Source organism: Microchirus variegatus, assembly GCF_963457635.1.
Source record: "Microchirus variegatus genome assembly, chromosome: 7".
NCBI classification, from domain to species: domain Eukaryota; kingdom Metazoa; phylum Chordata; class Actinopteri; order Pleuronectiformes; family Soleidae; genus Microchirus; species Microchirus variegatus.
This window is the reverse complement of record NC_139808.1, coordinates 5,234,540-5,262,091: the sequence shown is the minus strand read 5'-3', so window position 1 is coordinate 5,262,091 and position 27,552 is coordinate 5,234,540. Positions and strand designations below refer to the sequence as shown.

Genomic DNA, 27,552 nt, shown 5'->3' with positions numbered 1-27,552 from the left:
ATGACAGAGGAAAGCAGGGGCAAACGGAGGAAACAAGCGAACCCCAGGAGGAACCGAGGTAAGAGGCGAACTCTTCCAGCGCGAGAGACGTCGCTCCCCGTGACGCAAAAGGGCACGAGAGCACCAAACAATCACGTATATATGCACCCACACTTATATATATATATGCACCTTTATTTTTTTTATTTGTTTTAAACCATTCATATACTTTAATCCGCATTTTTCTTTTTCTTTTAAATACTTTGTTTTATTCTGAAGAAAAGGTTGCGCGAGGAAACCCGGCGACAAAAAGTCCATCAGCACTTCTGTGAGATCTCGTGATCCATTAAACTCTCGTGAATCCTTAAAGGTTAAAGTTTTTCCACTTCGTTTTTAAACTTTCAACACATTTTATTGATGTCAGTGTTCAGAAAAAGTGATTTTTGTCAGTAAGGAACGCTTCTCTGTGCCATGTTGGCTTCAGCTGTGCTGTTGCGTTTTGTGCGTAAAGTTGAACATGCTCCGAGATTTAGACTTTCGAGGACGCACTCTGCTTGTTGGCTATTTTGTTTATTATTTCTGTGTCATTTCACATGACTTTGTGTGCGTTTTTGGTGCTTAAGTATTGTCTAGTCAACATTTCTTCATAATGAAAGTGGAAAAAAATGGCTTAAGTGAGACTTTTGTTCAGCTTAAATTAGTAAAATATCAATTAAACCTAAAAAAAAGACACTTAAAATATGTATTATTGCAGGAATCACATTGATGTGGTGTCAAAGAAAAAGGACTTAAATTATGAAATAGTTCTCACTCACTCACATGTGTAATCCTGATATTTTGTTATAATATTTAATGTCATTTTCATACATTTTCATTATCAACCACCTCATCAAAAGCTTCAGTTTCCTGTGTAGGTTATCATCATCAGCAGTATATACAGGGGGGAACATGGTGACTGTGTGTGTGTGTGTGTGTGTGTGTGTGTGTGTGTGTGTGTGTGTGTACGCTGAATATAAGGAACACTTCATCAGTGGAGAGACTCTTGTTTTGTGCCTTGTTTTCAAGTGTGTGGCAGCTCAGAAAGTCACCGGCTGCAGCAGAGGGTAAACACACTCGCACATGGATACACACGTAAACATTCGGTCGCCTATTCTTCTGATGAGGACTGAAAATTTATGTTAGAATCAAAATCCTTGCCTCCCCAAAAAAAAAAAACCCAAAGCCACAGGACTCTAAAATTATCCACTACATCGGACATTTCTCTAAACCCTAAATTTAACTGGCAACCCCCCTGGCTTTTAAAAAACAAGTGTAAAACTATAGCCTTTAGAACCTTACAGGGGCAAATTGTAATTTAAATTAATACTGAGGTGTTTGTGGGTGATAGTTTGTGTGTAACGCAATTTATTTTGTGTGTGTTAAGCAAGGCAACTATTTGCCCAAGTGCAAACATGGCCTTAAACTGTGATTATCTTTCTGTCACCGAGAGTCAACTGCCGCCCAAAAGCAGAGACACAGTCGGCACATTATACTGTTTTTTTTATATATATATATATATATATATATATATATATATATATACTGCTTTAATTCTTCACTCTTTATTCTTTTAAATACAAGTCAGGCACCTTGCTTGTTTTTTTGTCCGTCCTCCTCTGAGCTGACAAACGTTTGCTTGTAAGGACCCCATTAGTTTTGCTGTGAGTGTTTCCTCATTTTCATTCAGAGAGGTGTGATTCTCAGCAGAGTGTCACCAGGGTGAGATCCTCTCTCTTTAGCCGCCCTAACATTAACCGACGACGACCCACCCCCCCCCCCCCCGCCACGTGTATACAAGCACACTGTCCTCCTCACCTTTGACTGGCAACGTAGCAGTTTGTCGACCGATTAAGCTCCTAGTTCACAAATCAACAGCGTCGCCGCGCTGTGAAAGCTATCTGAGGAGGTAGAGGAGGGGGGGGGGGTTTAAGAACACGTATTGAAAGGAACTGTCACGTATCAGACTAAAAAAAAAACACCCAACAGCACAGTTCCTTTAATTTCCAGCGGTCACCTCAGAGCACACACACACACACACATCACGCCTGTTTAAGTCACGCTAAGGTTGCAAGATGTGAGTTTTTTTTAAAAGATCAAAAAACGCTGATTACAAATTGGTATTCGGCCCCAAATCTCCAAACTGTCTTAAATGTCATGCTGTCGTGTGATTTTCGATGTCACTCTTTATGACTTTTTCTTTCGTTGTCTTTCATTTGTAATCACTGATCGCTTGCTTTACGAGTTAGTCTGGAGATGCTCTTTCATGGCATGTGTCACACATGCATCGTGTCGGTGTGTGTGTGTGTGTGTGTGTGTATTAAAGCTGTGTTTAGGGTTTGGAATGTGAGCATCTAGTTAAAGGTCCTTGATAAAAAAACCCAAAAAAAACCCAAAACGAATCTGGCAGGCCCTGACTCATGAGACAGCGATGCGAGGATCTTTTCCAAAACCAGAAGAAAGAGAGGAAAAGAACATAAGCTGACTTTTCTTCTCTCCCCAAAGGCGCCTATTGATTATGTCTCTGTCTCCCCCAATAAAAGTGTCAATGTTCACCAATATCAAGTCGGCGTGAGGATATTTACTCCGCTGCTTTCATTCCTGGCAGATTGAAAACAGTCGTGCGACCGAGGACGGAAACATATCCACTCTGAAATGATGACTTGTGTACTGGCTGTGAGCGAGAGTGTGAAATGATTAGTTGTGCGGCCTTTCTCTCTCCAGTCCCAGGCCTCTTTTAAACATCTATGTGATCGTTAGATAGCAGAGATGACACTGAAAGGACTTAGCGTTTGTGATTTTAATTGAGTTAGTTTTCTCAAAACACTATTAAGGTTGCGATATTGTGACTTATTTGAATCCAGTGGACTGGGCTTTCCCCCCCCTTTGCTCTCATCCTTCGTGGGCATCAACGACATCCAGGCGACAGATCAAACTCACTCAGTCCTGACCCTTGAATCAGATGTTGGGTTTGTATTTCACGAGCCCCCCCCCCCCCCCCACACACACACACACACACACACACAAACACATGTCGCGCTGTTTGCCTTATGCTTCGGCTTTTTGTTAGTTGGTGAAAAAACAAAAAAACCCTCTTCCACTTCCATTGTTGAAAGTCGACGTGCCCGTTTAAGAGCGAGCCTCTCTCCCGTTTCCCCTCCGCTCCCTCGTTCTCGTTTTTCTTTCTTTTTTCAAGTGCCAATTTATTTAAACTCCTTTCCCCTTTTTTTTTTTTTTTTTTTTTTTCTTCTTCTTTCTCCTTCATTGATTTCCAAACCCCAGTCTTTGTATGCAGCTGGGGCCCAGCTGTGTGTCTGTGACTGTGTATGTGTATGTGTATGTGTATGTGTGTGCATACATGCGAGTGTGTGTGTGGGTTTTTTCTGGCACGGTGCTGCCACAGTGAGCATAGCACAGTGTACACAAAGAACTTGAGCAGCGAAAAAGAGAGGGAAAAAAGAGGAAAAAGAGCGAGAGAATAGAGGTGGTGGGGGGGGGGGGGACGGGACTTTTGAAATGAAAGACTGACGCGCTTCTTACTGTACAAAGTACAGGGGCTGGGCCTTTCTGGACCGAGCCTACTTTATAAGATGTATCGGCGCTTTGGGGACGAGGGGCGGGGAGGAGGGAGCGAGACAGCAATGAAGAGCTCAGGCACCACGGTTTATTACCAGGGCTCCTTCAAGGGAGTCAGCTCAGGCGTCAGAACCAGCGGGTGGGAGGGACCAGGCGAGGCAAGAAGAGGACGACTGAGCCGATGGGGGCGACAGGAGTGACAGCGCCGAAGACGAACGATAAAAAACGACGGCGGGGGTTTGGTGGGACATTAGAGGTAGAGACAGAAGAAGATGGTGCGACAGAATGTGGGATAATCTTAAGTGCTTCCTCATTTGTTCCCCCCCAACGTTCCCATAGCTCTAAGTGTCACAGATTTTTCCCATCCCATCCCTGTGCTGTGCTGTGTGTTGTGTGTGTGTGTTTGATGCCAGATCAACACAGCAGTAATGGGGAATCCCTTGATTGGGTCCCTCTGGTGTTTTTTTTTTTCTTCTTCACATATTTATTCAATTATTGCTCATTGTGATGTTTCACATTGAGCCAAAAAGCGCGGTCCCCATGTCTTACTGTACATTCCTCGCGATGCGGCTGCCACACTGGTGATCCACTCCAGGAGGAATTATTTGGAAAAGTTTTGCGGTGCCGTTGCTGGATTAATACTCGCAAGAGGGGGTTTTCCGCCATATTTAGCTGCTGCTGCTGCTGCGCATGGGTTTTGTAGGATGTTTGAAAAGCGGGATGTTGGAGCGTATATATGCATCCTTTATGTTTATAAGCGGTAGCATTCAGAAGTGTCATCTTATTGTGTCTCTTTTCCTGCCCAAACGTTGTCCTGATGATTAAGCGAAGAAGAAGAACACAGTGAAGGCAAAACTTCTAGGGGGACCAATAAAAACATGGGATGGTGTTGTTTTTCTATCACCATGTGCAACCAGTTTTAACACACACACACACACAATGACAGGATTAAGACTTAAAAACCTAGTCCAGCTTTGAGAGTCTATACCTGGCGATACACTGCGAAGAGAATGAAATGAAACTTCTGTGCTCTGAGCCCCTCTTCAGATGAGGAAAGTCCAGCCCGGTGTAGTTATCAGGAACAGTTAAATTGTCTCGGCAGATAAGACGTGACAGTTGAGTGTACGTCTGAGGATCACACTCCTTTAAACTGTAAGATAACACGATTAACCACAGAGCTCATGAGGTGTGTGTGCAACGCATTTGTGTGTGTGTGTCACTTTCACACGTTCAACACCAATAATATTACTTGTGACATGTCACTCTGTTCTATTATCGGAGAGGAACATGTTTACATACATGTACGGTGTAATGTTCCATTTCCAGGATTATTATTATTATTAATATATTCAGTGTTTTTTTGGCGTGGACTCTCTTCTCTGAGCATTGATCTGTTGCACGTGTCTGACACAAAAGGAAGATGTTCAAACTCCCTGCGCACAATTTATAGATATGTGCCGTTTTATCACACCTCAAATTAAATTTGGAACCGTGATTCAGCTGTCATGTATTACAAGGTCCAGATGGGGTGGCAGAGAGAGAGAAAGAGAGAGAAAGAAAGAAAGAAAGAAAGAAAGTCTGGCAGGCAGATACACTCCCGCCTGAACGAGAGTTTGCCAACATTTTGGGAGCTGGTTGAAAAGAGGAGCAGTTTGATATGCTTATGTGCGACAGAAGAGGAGAGGGGTGGCGTCGAGGATGGGCCTTTTTTTATCACCTCGGTCAAGAAAAACCTCACACCTGCTGATACGGGGAAAAGGAGTCGTGCTTGTGGTTTCAGTTTGTTTACTTCTCGTTTTTTTTGTTTCCCCTTCCCCTCTCTCTCTCTCTCTCTCCTTGAGAATAAGTTTTCTATTTTGCAAACAAATTATTCCTGTGTCATTTACACTACCGTTCACTTAGAAATGTCCTTATTTTTTAAGGAAAAGCCCATTTTTTCTCTATACATCAGGGCAATTCAACTAAAATTTCCGAAGGGCCAGTTTTTTCGGAAGGCTGTCCAGCCAGTGGGCCGGTCAACCCCTGTACTACTGTTTTGTGTTGCATGTAAAGTAAACAGATACAAATACAAATAGATACAACATGTTATAAATTACTGAGCACTTATTTATTGAAATGGCTGCTAGTTTTAGTGCAAAAAGGTGACAGTTACAGAACCACCAACATTTGGGTATAACAGTCACAACTAGACAAAACATTAAGGTGCAATGGCCACAAAAGGCTTTTTTTTTGCAGAAATATAAATAACAGCACCAATAATATTCAGGTACAATTGCTACAGTTGGCTCATAGTGCAACATATTCTGGTACATGCATAGGCTGCCTACAATTACAGCTGTATTATTATTTGCTAAAAAAGTGTCACAAAGTGTCACAAAGTGCCAGAAATAGGCGAAGCTGCAGTTTTATTGGCTTTTTTTAAATAAAACATTCATTATTTATGGGTTAATTGCTTGAAGGGCCGGTTGAATAGTTGAATAGCCTTGGTATACATCGTTAATGAGGTATACGACTATTCTAGCTGCAAACGTCTGGTTTTTAATGGAATATGTATATAGGTGTATAGAGGCCCATTTACAGCAACCATCTTCTCTCCAGTGTTATTGGATGATTAGAAAACCCTTGTTCAATGATGTTAGCACAGCTGAAAACAGTTTTGCTGCTTCTTTGACGAAAGGGCAAAATTATTATTTGGAATAAACATCCTCTTTTTCTAGGCCTATATTTTCGATTCGTTTTGTAACTCTTTTGATGAATAAAAGTCTGACTTTTATTGGAAAACACCAAAAAAATCATATAGGTGACCCCCAAACGCCATACACTACCAAACGGTAGTATGTGCTCGTCCACATAAGACAACCGTGACGGGAGTACACTTATTATGTGTCTGCAAAATTGCAAATAAAACATGTCATACTTTCATTTTTTTTCTTCCCCCCTCATCGATGTGAAGTTTTTTCGTCAGTCGTGAAATCCTAGCACCCTCCCCTGCTGCGCTGCTGACAGTTTTGACAGCAGCTGGTTTTAACTCGGTGTAACCGTCGGTCATTTGGGAGAGTTTTTAAAGCGTTGCTCGTCCCTGTGATGGGAGTGACGGAGTTTTGGTCCGTGGTCCAAACACAGACACCAGTGTCATATCCGGTGTTTATCTGCGTATAAGACAAAGCATCTCAAAAGTACAGGAGCTGCCGTGTTGCAATTGTTGGAGGTTTGCGCGGTGGTTTTCCTGGAGCGCAGCCGCGGGTTCAAGTTCCCACCGATGCTCACAGGCCTGACCGATCATGGAACAAACCTCACCTGTAACTCATAGCATCTCATTTTGTTTTTTATAGCATTGACATTGTGAAGTCAAAGCGATGAATTTGATGCGTTATACTCTGATTTTGATTTTGTAGTGTGCTCCAGGCCAGATCTGCTAACATCAGGGAGGTGGTGGATGGGTGGTGGTGGTGGGGGAGGGTTTCGGTTTATGACCTGCACTGCAGTTACCCATTATGGAGCCCTTCGGGGAGGTGTCATATCATCCCCCCCCTCTTTACAGCCTTTGGACACACGCTCTGATGATGTCATCAGAATTGTTTGCACCGAATCAGCTTTTGAGAGAACAGTGGCCGACGTCCATGGAAATGTTTAGCTGTGCTTTTCAACGATGACTCTCCGTAAACCGTCAAAGGAATCTCTAAGAACAGATTCAGTGATTAATAAGTATATTAGTATAAATGTAGCGTATTAGCTACAAGCTTTTTTGACTTTTTAATGATGTGCACTTGACAAAACAGCAACAGCAGCATCATATGAATTCAGTGTAATTCAGTCTCAGGTGAATCTCCCCGTACCTGAGATCACCTGGTACTACTACACTTTCAGAAATAAGGGTTCCAAAAGAGTTCTTCTACAAGGGCTGAGGTTCTACCTGGAACCATTTGCTTCAGAAAAACTATTTCCCGAAGAAAGGGTTTTTTCAAGGGTTCTTGGTAACACTAATGGTTCCAGTAAGAACCATTTTGATCCAGAGAACCCTTTAAAACCCCTTTCCTGAATAAAGGGTTTTAAAAGGGTTCTTGGTGGAACCCTACAAAAGGGTTTCTACCTGGAGCCAAAAAGGGTTCTCCTATGAGGACAAGGTGAAGAACCTTATATGGTTCTACTTAGCACTTTTATTTCTAAGCGTGCACCACAGAGTGAAAGTATTGTCCAGTCAGATGTTATTAGAAGTTTTAACTGATAAAGACCGGATACAAACATTTAATTCACTCATTCATTCATTCATTGGTTCCTTCCAACCCACATGTAAACATTTTTGTACTAATCTCTTGAATTAATTTGGTCAAATCAGGGACAATAATGTACAAATACACATTTGTGACAATTAAGATCCATCTGTGGAACTGAGACAGGTGAACAAACACAAGACAGAATACACACACTAAGAATATCTGAATTTACAAAGATTGTTGTAAAATGACTTAAAAGATGAAAGCAAGATAAAAATCTGTGCTTGATGTTCTTAAAAGAGAAGATGACTCGAGCCTGATCGATAAGAAAACTCTGAGGCAGCAGCGTTGCAGCAGCAGCAGCAGCAGCAGTATTAGATGGTGCAAATGAAACCGAAGCTCAGGTATGATAAAGAACAGGATCCATGTACCGGAAGAAATTGTGTGCTAGAAAGGAAGCAACTGAGTCTTTGAGTTTGTCACTGATTCCCTTTGCGTTTTATCGCGGCGCAACAATCTCTTATCTGTTTTTGGTCTTTCTAATGGTTCGTGACAGGTTATCTCGTATCTGTATCGGTGCCACCGGTGTTGCAAGACGACGCACGAGGGAGGGCGATAAGTTAGAGTTACTCGTAAAACCTGAATTGAATATAGGCACAGAGACCAAAAAACATTCTGGAGTTAAAGAGCTATTTTCTTCTTTTTTTTTTCCTTTTCCTTTCTGTGCGCTCATAGGGAAACAGTGCAGTTATGATTATATGGTGCATGTGTCCAGCTTTTCAGTTTCAGGGATGGAAGGGGAAATAAGTCTCAAGGCAAGCTTGGCAGCGTATCTGAGGGGGGGTTACATCATCTAAATGATACAAGTAATAGGAAGGTGTGAATGTGTCCGGGCCTAACATTAGGACGGACGCACTATTTTTGGCTCTTTGTGTCACACTCAGTTTGTTTAATCGCTCTCACTCTTATTTATTGGACTGTTTTCTGTCCTCCTCCTTATCTCCTCTTCGCCGTATCAGCGCCCCCCCCCCATCCCTCCCCCCCCACCCCACACACACACACTTTTCTGTTTCTATCCTCTCACTTCTTTTCTTCCCCCTCTCTCCCTTTAACTATCCATCTTCTTCTGCTTCTCCAAACCCTGAACAGTTGCCATCATGTCGCCCCCCCCCCCACCACCACCACCACCACCACCACCACCCCCCTCCCCCGCGTGCCTCCCCTGTCCCACTGACACCACACGCTGCTCCCATCCCCCGAAAAACCACTTCAAACAGCCAGCGCCATCAAAGCCCGCAGTCAGTCAGCCAGGCAGTCAGCCAGGCAGCCAGCGAAGCAGCCAGTCAGCCAGCCAGCCTTCTGCTTCGACTTAAAATTACTGTTGTCCCAGTCGCGAGAGCTGCTTTCCTCCTCTGATACACATCAAAGATCCTCTTAAACTGCCCAAGTTTGCTTTTTAAACCTTTCTTCTTGTCGACTTTTTTTTTATATACATTATTTGACTGGTTGAGGTTTTACTCGCTCGCTCGCTCTCTTGTCTTCTTTGCCGTCACTTTTCTTTTTCTCCAACATGGGACAGGTCAGTAATGACATGCAGTTCCGCTGCCTTTGCATTTCCTTTCTTTCTTTCTTTCTTTCTTTCCTCTATGACTTTAATTAGCGTTGTTTCAGGCCTCATATGCACAACACACACACACACACGCGCATGCACTAAAAGAGAGGAACACGCGGACGTGTGTAAATTAATATGCGATGTGAATGAAACATCCTCCCAATCAAATTTCCATGACCACAAAAACGCCAGTTAAACTCTGTATGTGTGTGTGTTGCTGTGTGCTTTAATGGCAGAAAACACTGATGAAACAGAGAGAGAGAGAGAAAGAAAGAAAGAAAGAAAGAGAGTGCAAGGCGTGTGAGGAAAGGCTGGGAGAAAGCAAAGAAAACACGAGCGACGCTGCCAAAGTCGAAAACTTCTTCTATGTTTCGAAGCCTTCAAGGTCACTTGTGGTCACTCTCTCTCCGAAATGTTTGGATTATCGTTTGCACTTGAAGGATGTAATGTCCACATGTGCCAGATGATGGCGCCCTGTCTGTACGTTACAGTGCCACTGTGTGTGTGTGTGTGTGTGTCTCCAATAGAAGAACATCACTTGTCATTATAAAGTACAATGATTTCATACCTCACACATATCTGATACAGTTTTACTGTCTGAAGTCGGCAATTACCCGATCTATTTTTAAACTGTGGAGGGAAATAAAATGTAAAAAAAGAGGGCAATTTGACTAATATCAGTTATGATGGCACAAGCAGCTGTAAGAGTGGAGTTTCTCTTGAGTGAATACCTTCACATGTGTGCGCTCTGATCTTTTATATCTCACTGTGGTTCCTCAGAAAACCGTGTATCTCGTGTTTTCAGAACTGCGCTCGCGGTTACATTAAGACATTTTGGGCTTTAATGCACAACATTCTCCCCCTCCTTTTTTTTTTTTTTATAACACCTCCGACAGATCACATACACAGATGCCAGACAAAGTCACAGGGATACCGGGCATATTTGTTCCACCCTCAAAACAAATCTCCTGCAGCGAATAACTGAAAGTTGCAGCTTAAGCTGAACTAACCAGAATCCCACATTGTATAGCTGTTAAACTCAAAAGAGAGCTTTTATTTTAGCATGCACCCCTATTAAAAAAAACTTCAGAACCTTTGTGCTCCGTCAGAGAACGTTTTAATATTCAAAAGGAGCCACTATTGTGCGGTTTCTTGCGCCAACGTACAAAATAAAGAGCCACATCAGACAGCCTGGAACCCGTCCCTGAGCATTTTCATGTGCAAAGAAAAAAGAGGGAAAACAAATTTGGAGGGGGGAGACAGGGGTATTTATAGAGTGGTGTGAGAGTCTCTGCAATGACAGGAGTCTAATGAAGTGGAGTTTGGGTTTTGATTCACAGTGTGGTGAGTGCGTGGGTCCCTCTGTGACCCTTATTGCATTCCACCGCCGATTCCTCGCTACACGGAAACCAGCGCGGGCCACAGGAGGAGGCAGAGGGCCAGAACTCCAAAATAACGTGTTTCTTTAACCAGGCTAACCTTTCACAGCAGCGTTCGGGCCCGTGCTTGCAGTGCAGTAGATGCACAGCGGGGCCACAGCGGCATTATTTAAATGTGCACCCACTTTCATTCTGAGTGTATACATACACACCAAATGAATCCAATTCAGCGTCTCATTTTCCTCTGATTGCAGCCTCGATAGAAAGAACATAGTTCAATTTCAGATTAAACGATCGGCTGCAACGCTACAGACGTGTGGTGGCAGATGACCTGTTTTCAAAGAGTGTGCACCAGCCCTAACACAACATTAAAACATGTCCCAGTTTTTTTGGTTTTTTTTACTCTGACAACAGAGCAGACAAAAGCACATTCATCATTAAAAACAACAACAGCAGCGTCTTAACTCTTCACAAGCTGCCCACAAAGTCAATGCACAAGTCACACGGACGCGCTTTAAAGGTATAAAGGCAGGTGTGAAACAAGGTAGCTTCTTTATTTTGATCAGTCACTGTGGTGGTCCAGAGGACAGGTAAACACACACTGTGGCAAACATGTAGGCAGCAGCACACAGGAAACCGCCAAAGGAAGAGCAAATAACCACAAAGGCTCATTGCAAACTTCTTAACTTACACCTTTGTCTCATTTCTGCAAAGAGACAAACTGATTGCTTTTCACACATATTAGAATGAAACTCTTTTTGGGTTTCAAATCTCAATTCTTTCCTGAACAAAGAGTTTTAATCCTCTGTGGATTATTTTGGGTCATACAGACACTACCGTTCAAAAGTTTGGGGTCACCTATACAATTTTTTTTGGGGTGTTTTGCATTAAAAGTCACACTTTTATTCATCAAAAGATTTGCAAAATGAATAGAAAGAGCCAGCAAAACTGTTTTCAGTTGTGCTAACATTATTGCACAAGGGTTTTCTAATCATCCAATAGCCTTCTAACGCGATTAGCAAACACAACGTACCATTAGAACACTGGAGATGGGCCTCTATACACCTATGTACGCGTTCACCGACACAATTTTTGTGTTTTTTGCATTAAAAGTCACACTTTTATTCATCAAAAGATTTGCAAAATGAATAGAAAGCACCAGCAAAACTGTTTTCAGCTGTGCTAACATCAATGCACAAGGGTTTTCTCATCATCCAATAGCCTTCTAACGCGATTAGCAAACACTATGTACCATTAGAACAGTGGAGAGATGGTTGCTGTAAATGGGCCTCTATACACCTATGTACATATTCCATTAAAAACCAAACAGACTTTTGCAGCTAGAATAGTCGTTTACCACATTAACAATGTATAGAGTGTATTCTGATTTATTTACTGTTATATTCATTGAAAAAAAGTGCTTTTCCTTCAAAAGTAAGGACATTTCTATGTGGACCCCAACCTTTTCAACGCTAGTGTACATGAATGTATCCACTTTTACATCCGCGCAGTTGTCTCTTTAAAACTCGTACCTGTGCGAAATGTACAGCTATTAATTTCGAGTTCCTGTGGGGCCCCCGGCGGTGCAACTTCACCATCATTATAGGCTACCAAAATAAACGGTGGATTTCTATAGATGACTCACCACAATCTAAGAATATACGCTGGTGTGTGGGAATCTTCAAGAAGGGTGAAAGTATACACCCCGTAAAGTGTGTTTCTGCTCTCGCGCCGCCACCTCCTGTCTGTTAGCTGTCGCCTATACCGCCAAAGTCACAGTTCCGTCATTGCGTCACATGTGCTGGTGATGCTTCCCCCCCCCTCCCCCAAATATGTTCACTGTCACTCCTCCTACTTCTATTTTATTTTATTTTTTAATCTCTTTGATGAAGAATACTGAAAGCACACAGGCATGACACAGAGAATGATGTCATGAACATGACAGGACTAAGAGGATAAGGTATATGAAAAGTAATGCCTACTTCATAGATTACTGAAATCAAAGACATGTAAAATAAATAAATGATTAGAATCAAAGGCCAAGAGATGTTCACTATTTGACTTTTTTGAAATCAAACAAGAGGCAGGTCTCCTCTGCAGTGATGTGACACACACACACACACACACACACACCCACACACACGTAGAAAGAGAATAACAGATCACTGATACTGAAATCAGTGGATTTTCAGATACACGGCGTCCGTGGCAGCTGTACACATCCACTCCACAGAATGTCAGAGTGTGATTTTTCTTTTCTTTTTTCTTTTTTCTTAGAGGAGCCTGCATGGGCGAATCAAAGCTCAGCCCCCGAGACACTGAGCCACTCATATGTGAATAATGAAACTAACTCCAGCGCACCAGAGTCGCATTATCAGCGCGTGGTATCAGCGAACACATCTCGGGTCTTTGAAGCTCATAAAAATGCCCCCCCCCCCCCCCAAAAGGGGAATCTGTGTTTGTGTCACCAGGCTTCTAATTGAACAGAGTCATTAAAAAAAAGCCACAGTGAACAAAGGCTGAAATAGTTTCAATACGGTGTTTGTTGTCAGTTTCAAGTGTGCAACGATGGTGCTGCTGCTGTTCTTTTGCAGCACTTTAATCAATCGGCCGGACATTAGTAGGGACAATATCTCCTTGAATTGGTGCTGAGATGTTGTTGGTGTAAATACACTGAGGTGGTGTAAGGGGTCTCCTCCTCTAATGAGCGGGAACATCCAACAGCGCAGGGCTGCTGCGAATCTGCTGCTGTGACACCACTGTCTCTGAAGTTCAGAGATCACACACACACACAGACACACACACATTCTTGTACTTGCGGCATACTGAGGACCGGGTAAAAGTGCTGTCAAAGTGAGGACCAGCATTTCCACTTTATAAATCAACACAATTACACATATCTACTTCATGAATGACATCTATGAAGAACTACTGGGTGCAGTACCATAAAATGTCTGCAGGTGGAGCCCCAGAGCAAAACGTGTGTGAAACACAAGGGCTGGAAAACGGGTTTTTGAACCAAATTGATGACTTCTGTTGAGTATAGCATGCTTACAACCTAAGGAAGTGATTTTAATGAAAACAAAGTGAGGACTAGGCCAAAATGTCCTCACTTTGTAAAAATGACCTCACTTTGTTGGTTAAAAACCCCTCACTTGTCCTCAGTATGCCGCAAGTACAAGAACACACACACACACACACACACACAGCAGTGAGTTGGCCCCTTTTTTTTGTCCCCGCTATACAGTTGTGTTTCATTTGTTTTATTTGTTTGTTTGTCTTTCTCTACACCCTTAAGTGTGTGTGTGTGTGTGTGTGTGTGTGTGTGTGTGTGTGTGTGTGTGTGTGTGTGTGTGTGTGTGTGTGTGTGTGTGTGTGTGTGCATGCTGAGGGAATTTCCCTCTGGGTTTTTTCACAGCTCAGAATCACTTGGAGGCTTTTTTGTGCCCGGGGACAGTTTAACACTGATGCGTTCTCATTTTCCTTCCCACCCTTTTTTTGCCTTTTTTCTTATCTCTTACTTTACCTCCCACCCCCCCCTCACCCCCTCAGTGTATAGTCCACCATACATCTGCACTCTTCATGTGCTGGTGTCTGTCTCTCTCTCTGTCTCTGCACCTCCGTTTACCCTCTTTCTGTAAACCTACACACCACAGCGGCGGCGGCGTACGTCAAAACGCGCAAATGCACGAATCACATAACTTGCACCACGCAGCACATTTTTTCGCCGGCTCTTCCTCTTGCACTAATTTGACCTTTTTTACAATCTCCATTACACAGTCACACTTCTCGTTTGCCAGCAGCCATTTTTCAGCCAAACTCTTTTTTAATTTTTTAATTTTGCCAGACCGCTGCCACCGACCATAGCTAACGAAGAAGCTTAAATTTGAGTCAAACTGAAAACTTCAGACTTTGCAGCGTGACGTCGCCTCTGGTATCGCTGTGGTTATTTTCACCGTCATTAGACGAGAATGTTTGCACTTCCTCTTCTCCGGCCGCAGAAATGCAATAAACAACAACAACAACAAAAAAAAGGAGCAAAACATCACATTATCACCATTCCCGTCGGTTAACGTGTAATTTAGAGCGTTTAATTTGCTGTCAGCATATAATGCGTAAAACATTTGGATCATTTCAAATTAAAAGGTTGCGTTCCATCGCGAGGCTGTCACTCCAGACGCAGTTTTCTGGGTTTTTCTGCAAATTACGGTCGGCCTCGTGTGTCCAAACTTGTGTCGCGCGAGTCACACATTTGAGTGACACAGGTGTGGTCATGTCACCTCTGAGCTCAGGCCAAAGGTGCTAAAGTGAGATGCAGCCTCAGAGAATACAAAGACACACACACACACACACACACACACACAGAGAGAGAGAGTTGCTGCTTAGATGAAGGGAATCAGGTGGGAGGTGTCTCTTCTTGGTTGTGGTCCTCCTCTGACTCATTGTACGAATGTCAGGCAGCAGGTATATGAAAAGAAAAAGAGAGAGAGAGAGAGAGAGAGAGCTGCCACAGTGAGAATAACACGCTTGATGATTATTTTTGCGTGTGATATAATTAAAGCGCAGTCATCGTTTGTGGACATGAGTGTGCTCCTCTGGAGATGAATGTGGACCCAGCAGCGTGTGTCTCTGAACTGCTCTCATAGGTACCGTAACCCGAAAGAAAAAGAAAAAACTTATATTGTAATAATGCAGTCGTCTTCCTGTTTTGCTCGGTGTTTGTTTAGCGCGTGGGCATCCGTGACCTTCATGTGGTAATTTATTTGAGTCTGAAAATAGCGGTTTTAGTTTTCTCTCGGAGCCTGTGAAACCCGTCGTGTGTGTTTAGAACTCAAAGCTTCGTCGTGTGTATTTTTGACATGTGGAAAAAACTTGCGTGACAAAAGTAGATTAATGAGTACCATTTTATTCATACACTCATTTGTCTTCTACCGCCTTTGTACTACTTTATGAGCTATTCCATAACTTATGTCATGTTAAACGTTTTCTTCCAGGTAGATAAATAATGATGAATATAAAAATGATTGAGAAATTCAAATCTAAATATGAGAAGTTTTAAAAAAGTACAATAAAGTAAAAAAAAAGGAAGAAGAATGAATGGCTTAAAGCATTCAAATTAAATTTTTGGTAACACTTTAGATTAGGGAACACATTACTAACACGCATATGAGTTGCATACTAGCCCTTTATTAGTAAATATTAAGTACGTATTCACAAATTATGTAGGAAAAATCGTAATTCATGTCGTAATAGAGGTAGAATAAGGTTATATAGAATAAGTTGTTAATACATGCTTATTGTTTGCCAATAAAGGGCTAGTATGCAACTTATATGCAAGTTAGTAATGGTGAATGTATGTTCCCTAATCTAAAGTGTTACCCAATTTTTACTTAAACCCAATCTTATTTTGATTTTGTTTCCATGGTCATCTTTTAAAAAGATGTCGTAGATGCAGAGGCGATTCTAGAGTCTGTAGGGGCCCTAGGCAAAACAAATCCCAGGGGGCCCTTCCAACCAGTGTTCATCACCATTATGTTACGAATAATCTGACACCAACGAAAAATGTATGACAAAATAAAAAATTCAAAATATTTTTTTTTTTTCTAAATGACATGGAAAAACCTTGTAATTAAAAAGTATGTGAAAATATAAATGTAAAGAACAATAAAATACTGTAAGTAGCTTTTAAAAAACTATATAAACTTAGTAAAAAAAAAATACATTACACTGTAAAGAACCCAGATTATAAAACAATACAAATATATAGAAGAATAAAATACTGTAAAAAAACAGATATAAACTGAGTAAAAAAGATATGCATTGTACTGCAAATAATCCTCTTCATTTTCCAACTTGCAGAACAATAACTTCACACAGGTTAAAGTGAGGTGGGGCCCCTTTAGGGAGGTTTCCTACTGAGATGTCATTGCAAATTGCCAATTGTTTTTTAAGGGGGACTGGGATGCGGCTGGTCACTGCACATTTCTGTAAAAACAGCCCTCAGCCTATAGGGGGGCTATAGGGGGCTCGGGGGCCCCAAGCAGTTGCCCGCCTTGCCTGTTCACAGGCTGCGCCTCTGCGTAGATGTAAAACTACACCTCATTATTTACACGCATAATTCATTTGAATTCAAACAAATTCCCCCCCAAAAAAAGAGTCACATTATATCATGTTGTTGTCGTTCAACGCTGTTGCATGCGCGGCGATCGCTCTGGCCTTTAAAACGAGACGGTTACGAGCCCGTAAATAAATCAGCAGAATGCTATAATAAATTCACGGTGCGGTAAATTGGGCCTGGCTTGTTTGTTGCCATTTAAAACCCAAACAAGGTAATTTCAAGGTAATTGCTGTGTGTTTACTATTCGGCCACATAATGACTGAGTCAATACCAGATGACACACTGTATGTGCGTTGTAAAATAAACGCCTGCGTCCTGCCGTACACTAGATTCTCCTCCACAGATTTAAACTGGACAGGATTGTTTCTTCTTCTTCTTCTTTTAATGTGGTCGTTTAAACTCCGTGTCACTAACATGTGTGCTTATGAATTTATTCAGGCGCTATCTGCCTGCCTCAGGCCTCAGATCAGATTCAAGATGGATCAAAAGTTAGGCGTACAAGTCAAAATTCGGCTTTTCTGACTCGTCTTAGATGAAAAGAAGAAGACATGTTTCTGGCAGGCGGACCGTCAATCTTTGCGTTCAGGCTCTGTCAGCGAGAGAGAGAGAGAGAGAGCAGACAGATCTTCTTTTTTTTTATAATAGAGTGTGTGTGTGTGTGTGTGTGTGTGTGTGTGTGTGTGTGTGATCTGAACACAGTTGTTGTCAAACCATCAGAAACAGTCCCCAGACGACTCGAGAGCGATCACCATTGTCAAGCATGATGCAGCACAGTTCTGTTAGCGCTCTCTGGATATGAGTCACGTTCTTCCCACGCACACAACACACTGTGTGCATGCAGCAGCAGCAGCACCAGCACCAGCACCAGCAGCAGCAGTGAGCGAGTGTGTTGTTTTCTCCCCCTCGGATGAGCTGTGTTTGGCTTATTAATCAAATTACGCATTCAAAAAAGTGTCAGTCTCGCTCATTTATACCTCAGCACGCAATCTTTATCCTCGCAGGCGTTCCCCTCCTGCATAGATCGAGCCGTTCCAACGGCACGATAGGGGGAAAACAAAGGAGGATACAAACGCCATCCAAATAAATAAATCAACAGGCCCCTGATAATGAAAGCCATCCGTGCTCAGCGCCGCTTTAATGACAGGACGTATAGACTCAGTGTCAGTCACTGTCATGCGAGAGAAAAATTAGAGCCAATTTGATGCTAATCTGGAGCAGATTTCTCTCCATCAGGGCCGAGCAGTTTGGCCTCATCATCCCAGGAATCTTCTGCATTAGTGATACATCAACTTTACAGCTTCATAAGAGTCCCCCCCGCATAGAATTAACACAAAGTCATTCGTTGCCCATGAGTTAGTTCAGCGTAAATTGTACAGAGGTGGAAGTGAGGCTGGGGCAGCACAGAGCATCTGCTGATACAAACAGATACGTGTGTGTGTGTAGGTGTTATATCGATATAGAGTCATCTGAGGAATATGTGCACAAACATGCTGACTATTTACAAGTGACTTTGATTGTGAGGGGCGCCCCCCCTGCAGCCCCCCCTTTCGTAGCAGAGTCACTGTGTATACGTTTTAAGTCTGAAATGTAAATGTCACCGTGTTTGAGCGACAGGCTTTTATTATGACTGTGAGCTGTGGTCGTATTCGCGCGTGCAACATGTGAGAGGGTGCAGTCGATACGGCTCGAGTGGAGATTTTTATTTATTTTTTGGTGTTGTTTTGACACTTTAACTTTGCTTGTGTTTTGTGAAATTTGATGAGCTGTGAAAGTTAATTTTTTTCCCTCCCTCAAGTTGCGTGAAAGCCAAATTCTATTAACCCTTTAAGGTACGCACCAAGAAAAAGAGCAAAGGAAAAATTATTTCTTTGCATTTTTTAATATTTTATTTTATTTACTTATGATAACAATAACGACAATCAATATATATATATATATATATATATTTTTTTTTTAATTTTAAATTAGACCCTACAGTACTTCAGATACAGGCCTCTACCAAACAGTTGAGATGTCTGTTCATAATAAACCTGGTTTTCACAATTCATACAACATTCAGATCAAGTCACATTAAGTGTTAGTGAGTTCAGATTGATGCATTTTTCAATGCGATATAGTGACTTAAAGTGTGCTCGACCAAATGGTTGAGTAGTACCTTAAAGGGTTAAACCTAATTTATTTCTTTTTTGACGCGAACGTCAACAAACACTGATCGGAAAACCCCGTTTTTCACGATGCAAAGGGCCGACTTGGCACAGGACGTAAAAACAGCTTGACTTTCCCTCTGATGCTCCATTTCAAACGCACTGGCACAAGGAGATCTATTTGTGTTCTTAAATAGTCATTATTTGGTTGTGATTAGATATTACTAATCAGTGAGAGGGAAACACAGAGCCCTCAAAGAAAGCTTGGAAATAAGAGACTACAGCTTAAATCCTGGGCATGTGTTTGTAATTGTCATTTATTTTCTTCGCCATGGGAAAAAAAAAAAGAAACGTGGACACTGAGGGTAAACTTTTTTTTTTTTTTTTTTAAATTACAATAGGTTATTTATCTTACTTCATCCCTTCTCTGCCCGCAGCCTCTCGCCACATTGTCATGTCACATATCACACATGTGCTGAAAATACGAGGCTTTAGCATTAAAAAAAGATTTTCCCTTCTTCAGATGTTGCTGAGGAGGAGAAACTGTTTAGCTCCAAGTAAGAAAAACATAAATTACAGTGATTTACATCAGTATTAAAATAAGCTGCATTTTACTGGACTGGATTTTAAATCAGAACAATGGCACTTTTCACTTAATTAAATACATGTATATTTTGTATTTGCATTGGTTTCCAAATGAAAGGCTTTAAAGGAATAAAACACTTTTTTATCTTGCTCGGTAAAATGTATAAACTGTGTATGTTGCAATGCACGCTGAAGCGTTGATCATTATCCACGCATCAACCCACACAAAGCCACATGCAATGTTTTAATCACAGAAACACATATCACTCGGCGACAGTTTCATTCCTCTCGACAACAATGATTTAAATATAATAGCTCTAAATTTACTAAACTTTTTTTTTTTTTTTTAAATATCTGGTTTCAGTTCCTTACATTTTTTAAAAAAATTTAACAATCATCTCTGGTTTCCAGTGGCCACAATCCAAAGCTCAAATAACTAAATATCATCTGAATTAACAAGAAACATGTCTATGATATTATGAATCATGTTTTTAAGAACAAAAAAAAGGAATTCTTTTGGATCATTTAACATAGATTAAAGACACATGTCGCTGATATTGGATTTTTCAAACACAATATAGCATTGCGAAATTATACACTCCTATGCATAGCATTAAGTCCCGATCTCTGATGTTGTTCTCACTTTCCACCTCTCACAGTGGATGCTGAACAGGTGACTACACTGGGCTCTGAAGGGGAGGATGAGGTGGGCCTGTGGAGCCTGGAGCCCCAGGACTGCCAGGAGAGCCTGGACAAGACGAGCCTGACGCCCAGCGAGGGCACGGAGGAGGCCAGCAGCCCTGCCCGCTCCACGCAGCCGCACAGCCTCAGCCTCAGCCTCAGCCCCAGCAGCAGGAACTACTGGGTGCAGGTGGAGCCGGAGGCTGAAGCTGCCGAGGACGTTATTACTGCAGCCACCGGTGACAGGGAAGGAGACCATGATCCACTGAGGATGTACTGTAAGTTATGAGCTAAATTACAGAGAATAAGATGTGAAACTTTGTTTTTCTGCTTCAGTTTCTGAAAGGGTTTTTCAGAAGCAAACGTTTCCAGGTACACTCTTAGAAATAAGGGTTCCAAAAGGGTTCTTCTACAAGGGCTGAGGTTCTACCTGGCACCATTTGCTTCTGAAAAACCGTTTCCTGGAGGTTTTCAAGGGTTCTTGGTAACACTAATGGTTCCAGTAAGAATGATTTTGATCCAGAGAACCCTTTAAAACCCACCTGGTTCCACCTAGAACCCTTTTGGAGGGTTCCACCAAGAACCCTTTTAAAACCCTTTCTTCGGGAATGGGTTTTTCAGAAGCAAGGGTTCTTGGTAACACCAATGGTTCCAGTAAGAACCATTTTGATCCAGAGAACCCTTTAAAACCCCTTTCCTGAATAAAGGGTTTTAAAAGGGCTCTTGGTGGAACCCTCCAAAAAGGTTTCAGGTGGAACCTTAATAAAAAGGTTCTACCTGGAGCCAAAAAGGGTTCTCCTATGAGGACAAGCCGAAGAACCTTATATGGTGCTACTTAGCACTTTTATTTTAAGAGTGCAGAACCTCGGCCCTTGTAGAAGAACACTATTGGAACCCTCATTTCTAAGAGTGTGTATACTGAATGAGACTGCAGCGTAGGACACTATGTTAAGTGTAAACACCCTCTGTGTGTTTTTTTTCTGACGCAAGAGAACCTCTCCAGTCTCAAGATGCTCCACAAAACCCTCTAGATACACCTTCATATCGGCTCCTCATGAAACCGTGGCTTCCCTGAAAGCCGTTTCCTTTTTCTTCTTCTTTTTTTCTTTTTTTTTTGCACTCGACTCTTTGAAAAAGCACAGCCTTGTGAAAGCATGACAAAAGAACTCATCCCACACAATGTCACAATATTTCCATGCATCAAAGAGGTGACGTTACGGTACTGAAATCAGCACTGTGCGACGCGAGGCTTTCCCTTTTATTTAAGGGGAGATCAAAGGCGGCGCACGGAGCTTTGCCTACTAACAATCACTTAGCTCCTCGCCTCGTGTGATTTGGCCTCGCCTGATGAAGGCGAAGCTGAGTTTTTACAACACTCCACCGCACAGGCTCGTCCCTTCACCACATAAAAAAACAGCTCAAAATATGCCAGCATCTGCAAACATTTGAAAAATCTTCCTCAAAGTCACTGTAAGTGAAGTTGACTGGCTCGAGATAGGAGACACCCTCTCTCTCCTTCACATTGAGTACATGTGTGGTTTTCTCTCTCTTGGCCTGACTGTCACTGCACTCACAGGCTCAACTGAGGACCACATTCCTCACAACCAGCTCGCTGGATTTATTGTTTTATCTTTCAGTAAACAATTCAGTCCTATTAGATTCGGTTTGCAATTTAGTTGAGACTCGAGAAAGACTTAACTTCAGCTACACTCCGTGATCGAGTAGAACGGCTCGACCACAACTGTTGCACTGACGACTGATCGACTTGTGAATTTGTGTTTCAGTTTCATTGTGTGAAGACTTTTTAATAACCCGAACGTCTCAAATCAATCACAGATCATATGACTCTGAATAAGACTGTAAACTGAAGTTCTTCAAAGGAAAACCTGTCCTATTTTTGTTTGTATTTGGATCTTAGTAACACATTTTTTCCTCTTTACATTAGAGCACGGCTGAACTAATTTTTGCTCAGGGGCAACATACAGCACAACTTGATCTCAAGTGGGCCGGACCAGTAAAATAATAGCATAATAACGTATGAACAACAAGAACTCTGAATTTTTCTCCTTTATTTTACATTTAATGAAGTATCTTTTTCACAAAACATGACATTTCTGGAGAAATATAAGTGCAATTTCAACAATATTATGCTTAAATGTACCAACACATACATTTAGTCACAGGTATCTGGAAGTGAAAAATATTAATTAGTAAAATAATATAAGTATTTGACATTGACATTTTAACAAATTCATCCTGTGGGCCGGATTGGACCCTCTGGTGGGCCAGTTCTGGCCCCTGGGCCATTATGTTTGACACCCCTGTATTAGAGTATATACACTACCGTACAATTTTTGTATGTCTTCCATTAAAAGTCACACATTTATTCATCAAAAGAGTTGCAAAATGAATAGAAAATATAGTCAAGATATTGACAAGAATAGAAATAATGATTTTTATTCAAAATAATCATTTTACCCTTTCGTTAAAGAACCAGCAAAACTGTTTTCAGCTGTTCTAACATCATTGCACAAGGGTTTTCAAGGGTTTTCTAATCATCCAATAGTCTTCTAACGCGATTAGCAAACACAATGTACCATTAGAACACTGGAAATGGGCCTCTATACACCTATGTACATATTCCATTAAAAACCAGACGTTTGCAGCTAGAATAGTCGTTTACCACATTAACAATGTATAGAGTGTATTTATGATTCATTTAATGTTATATTCATTTAAAAAAAACAAAACACTTTTCCTTCAAAAATAAGGACATTTCTAAGTGACCCCAAACTTTTGAACAGCAGTGTAGGTATATTGTAGTAATAATAATATTTCGTTGCAGATGTATCTGCATATAAAGCCACACACACCTCAACTGGTTTACAAGAAGCTTGCGTAGCTGTTAAAAACACAAACAACATTTCCTTTTGCAGATGTTTCACTTCCTCTGTGTTCGTCTGTGTTTTTTTTTTTTTTTTGCCCAGGTAAGAACTCAGACTCCCAGAATGCCCTGGAGGACCTGGCTCATTATGAATTTTTGGCCCAGCTAAAGAAGGCTTCTACCTCTTCTGCCAGTCTCTTGGATCATCTGAACCACAACGGCACAGCAGCTGCGTATCATCACCAGGGCGGCAAACACGATGACCTGCCGCCTGCCATCTGGTCACCGGGAGCTCAGCACTGCTCACCTGAGGGCGCAGGTACGTTGAGTAGCAAAGAGTTATCTTTTAAAGGTAAAAAAAGATAACTCTAAAACCAGCTTTTGACCTGTCCACTGGTACAGTCTTCAGCCCCCCCCCCCCTGCAGTGTAGAACATGGGTGGATACGGCACATGAAGATTTATGTGGTCTCTTCCAATTGTCTCTGGGTTTCAGACGCAGGAAGAAACCAGCAGGTTTGTCCGTTCTGCCACAGGATGTTTCAGCGAGGAGCCACTTTGAGGGAGCACATAAAGTACTGTCAAGAGAGGGAGGGGGGCCACATGGTCTGTCCACTCTGTGGATACACTGCCCCCCTTAGGGCACAGATGGAGCAGCACCTGGCACTTCACAATCAGATGCAGGACAAGGTGAGGTTTTCATTCAGTCAAACATTGTGTATATTTGAAGATGAAATTGTTATTCCACCAACCCCCGTCATTGAACCTAACAAGGTCCTGTCTCTCTAGAGTCCCATCACGCTGGATCAAGGCATGGAAACCAGGAAGTTCAAATGTCTCCAGTGTGGGAAAGCCTTCAAGTACAAACACCACCTCAAAGAGCATCTCCGCATCCACAGCGGTGAGGCAGCATGACATCAAAACAATTGTACTCGCCCATTAATTTGCTATTGTTTCCATTGTATCACTAACCGTCACTTAGCGTGTCAGTTGCACAGTATGAAATTACACACACACACAAGTTTATGTGTTGACAGAAAACCCTAACATAAGATATTTTCAGCTTTGCATCTGTTGACTGATTCCTCTTGCTTTGTCCTTTAGGTGAGAAACCCTACGAGTGCTCCAACTGCAAAAAACGATTCTCTCACTCCGGCTCTTACAGCTCCCACTTGAGCAGCAAAAAGTGCCACAGTGGTGGAGGAGGAAATGGAGGGGGAAATCCAGGAGGAGCCAGTGGGGCATTTAATGGACACAGCCAAAGCCCCTACCACCACCACTCATTTCTCCCGTCTCCCTCTGCAGGCAGAGGGAGGATCAGTAATGACAAGGACTCGCCTATACAGAATCAAGATCATTCCAGATCTCTGGGCAGAGTACCAGAGGATCCTCATCAGCTTCTGTTGCAGGATAGCAACCAGAACCCCGCTGGCTTTCCCAAAGCTTTGGATCTGGCTCAGCTCTGGGACCCCTCGGCAGAGCTTTCTCTGAGGGCCAGTATCCTGAAAGAGACCGGCATGCTCCCTTATCCTTACTCTGGGACCAAGTTTGAGCAGATGCTGCAGGAGATGCTTCACAGGGAGGTGAAAAAGGAGGAGGACATGGAAAGAGGTGGCGAGGAGAAGAGGCTCATCCACAACGGAGGGCCCGAGAAGAAAGTGTCGCCTGAAAGAAGGAGAGAGTCGGGTGAAGGGGAGCGAGGTGTGCTCGGGGTGACGTGTCGCTGGTGCTCGCAGCTTTTCCCCAATGTGGCCGTGCTGCTTCAGCACGAGCGCTACCTCTGCAAGATGAACCGCGAGGCGGTGGAGATGCCCGAGGGTCTACGCGGCAAAGACCACTCCTCGCCGCCTGTGTTTTTACCCCGACCTGCTCTTCACCCAGAGAACAGCAAACCATGTGAGGTCATGAATGGCCTCTCTGGAAACAAGTCGCCACTGCACAAGGCCACAAGCTGGCATTCTGTCACACAGCAGCTTCTGGTGGCCATGCACTCCCCGCCGCCGCAGCATCGCCAAGATGTCCTGTCCTCACGTGCATATTGGTCCAGCCAGGAGAGGATAAGCCCGAGCCAATCCATCACCCACTCTCCAGATCTGTCATCGCCCAGAGCCAGAAGAAGAGTTCCCTCTTCTGGATTCAGCTCTCCAGTCTGCCTCGACCTGACCAGCTGTCCTCCTGAAATCTCCTCACCTCAGAACCAGACCGGCAGCTCTTGGTCTGCACAGAATGAACCTCTGGACCTCTCCTTACCTAAGCAGCTCTCAGACCAAGAGGGGAGGAACAGAACTGTCAACGGCAGCTCGTCCAGGGGTGACAAGAGAGAGTTTGGGAGCCAGCAGCTCAAGAGACTCATGTCCAACTTAAGTCCAACATCACATCTACCCTTTCACCACCACCCGGTCTACAGCGGGGCCAGAGCTCCTGTGTTTCCAGGATCCCTGTACAATGGCTTTCCTATCATCAACCAGTCTGGGTTAGGGCTTTCAGGACACGATGTCGCCGCGTCGATTCCATTCAGCCAGCCAGCTAACAGCTCGGGATTCCTCTCCCCTTTGACTTACATGATGGAGGCAGACGCAGAGGCCGCACTGAAGAAGATCCACCATGAAAGACAAGCTCTAATGGTACGTCAGGCTCACATATGTCACGCCGTAGTTACTCAACATTAAGCATGTATTACAGTCGTGTCATTTTAACGCTTTTCTTTACAGGGCGACGTGTTAAGCCGAGGAGCTTTGGAATACCTCTCGCTAATGGATGAAAGTCTGGAGGGAGAGGGCGGGCCAGGGAGGAAGAGGCTGAAGAAGACAGACGAGGGGATGTACGCTTGTGACATTTGCGAGAAAACCTTCCAGAAGAGTAGCTCGCTGCTGCGACATAAATATGAGCACACAGGTCGGTACATAATAATCACCGTTTACTGAAACACTTGGACGAGGTGCCAATCTTGTGGTTTCTCACAGTTTCTTATAAATGGTTTAAAACGAGCTGTCAATCACCCAAATTGACCAAGGTAAGCCAGAGTTATGGCGCTGCGTAACTGAAGACGCTGCAGAGTCACAGAGTTGTTATTACGCACCCCACAGGGAGCATCCATTTACAGCGAGTTTTCATACAGTTTTTTTTTGCAAAACAAGTTCTTTTTAGACCAATAGTGACATGTAAATTAAATTAAATGGGTTTTTAATAATTTGGTACCTAAGAAATCTCAAATGGCACAGATGGTGCCAAACAGTGCCAAAAGAGAGAACGCCTAGACATCTCTTTACTAAAACCTCTGTAACTTTACTCTGCTTCACTTCAACAGTATCAGACTTTGCACAGCTCATGTCCACATGTTAAGCTCCTACTGCATATTTTAAAGGTGATATTTGCTTTAAAATGCAATATTTTTTTAGGCGAGAGAAAAAAAATCCTTCATTTATGCTGTTCCATGTGCATTTACTCTGACACAGTGGCATCTACAGTGAGACTTACACCTCTGGTGGAATCTCAAGTGTTATCTTTATTTTTATACCAAGATACCTGCAGAGATTTTTAGTTTTCAAGCAGGGACCCCAAAAAGAGGGTCAGGGAAGAAGAGGTTAATAATCGTTTTTTTTACACTTTGCACCATTGTGGTCTTGCTGGCAACATTTTTGTTGTACAGGCAGTTGTTCAATGACAAATAAAACTCTTTGAATCTTGAATCTAATTTCTCCGTCTCCATTCCAGGAAAACGTCCTCACGAGTGCAAAATCTGCAACAAGGCCTTCAAGCATAAGCACCATCTGATCGAGCACAGCCGGCTGCACTCGGGAGAGAAACCCTACCAATGTGACAAATGCGGCAAGCGCTTCTCTCACTCCGGCTCTTACTCGCAGCACATGAACCACCGCTACGCTTACTGCAGCAAAGACCAGGATCCGGACCAGGAACACGAGGAGATGCCTTTCACGCCTCGAGCGGACGGCGCTCTCGCGGGCCGGCTGGCCGACGAGGCCCCTCTGTCTGCGGAGGACACCCAAACTCCACATTTGTTCCTCAGCGACTCCAGTCTGGACGGAGCGACGGAGGGATTCAAAGAGGAGGAGGAGGAAGAGGAGGAAGGTAAAGAAGCAGGAGTTAGCGATGGTCACGCGGAAGAGGCAAATGAAGATTTGCCAGGGGAGCAGTTAGATGATTACACCGCTCACGATTCACCAACGAGGGAGCACAAAGAGAGGGACAGTTGTGATGTGGCGGACCATGTTGACAATGTAGACGAAGACATGTGGGACAAGGGCACTGAGGACAAGCTGAGTGGAAATGTAGACAAATACGAACTAAGCCTGGATGTTACAGATTTACCCAACATAAAAACCTAA

The 27,552-nt window shown here is 42.9% G+C and overlaps 1 protein-coding gene across 1 annotated transcript; it reads left to right on the top strand.

Annotated features, from left to right (window-relative positions):
- On the top strand, window positions 1-27,552 carry LOC310929980 (zinc finger E-box-binding homeobox 2; the record flags this gene model as incomplete). Its single annotated transcript, XM_083892860.1, has 8 exons — window positions 1-58; window positions 20,303-20,602; window positions 23,312-23,527; window positions 23,703-23,896; window positions 23,996-24,107; window positions 24,311-25,830; window positions 25,918-26,101; window positions 26,921-27,552. 8 exons carry the CDS (start codon window positions 1-3, stop codon window positions 27,550-27,552), a joined length of 3,216 nt encoding a protein of 1,071 aa, XP_083748986.1.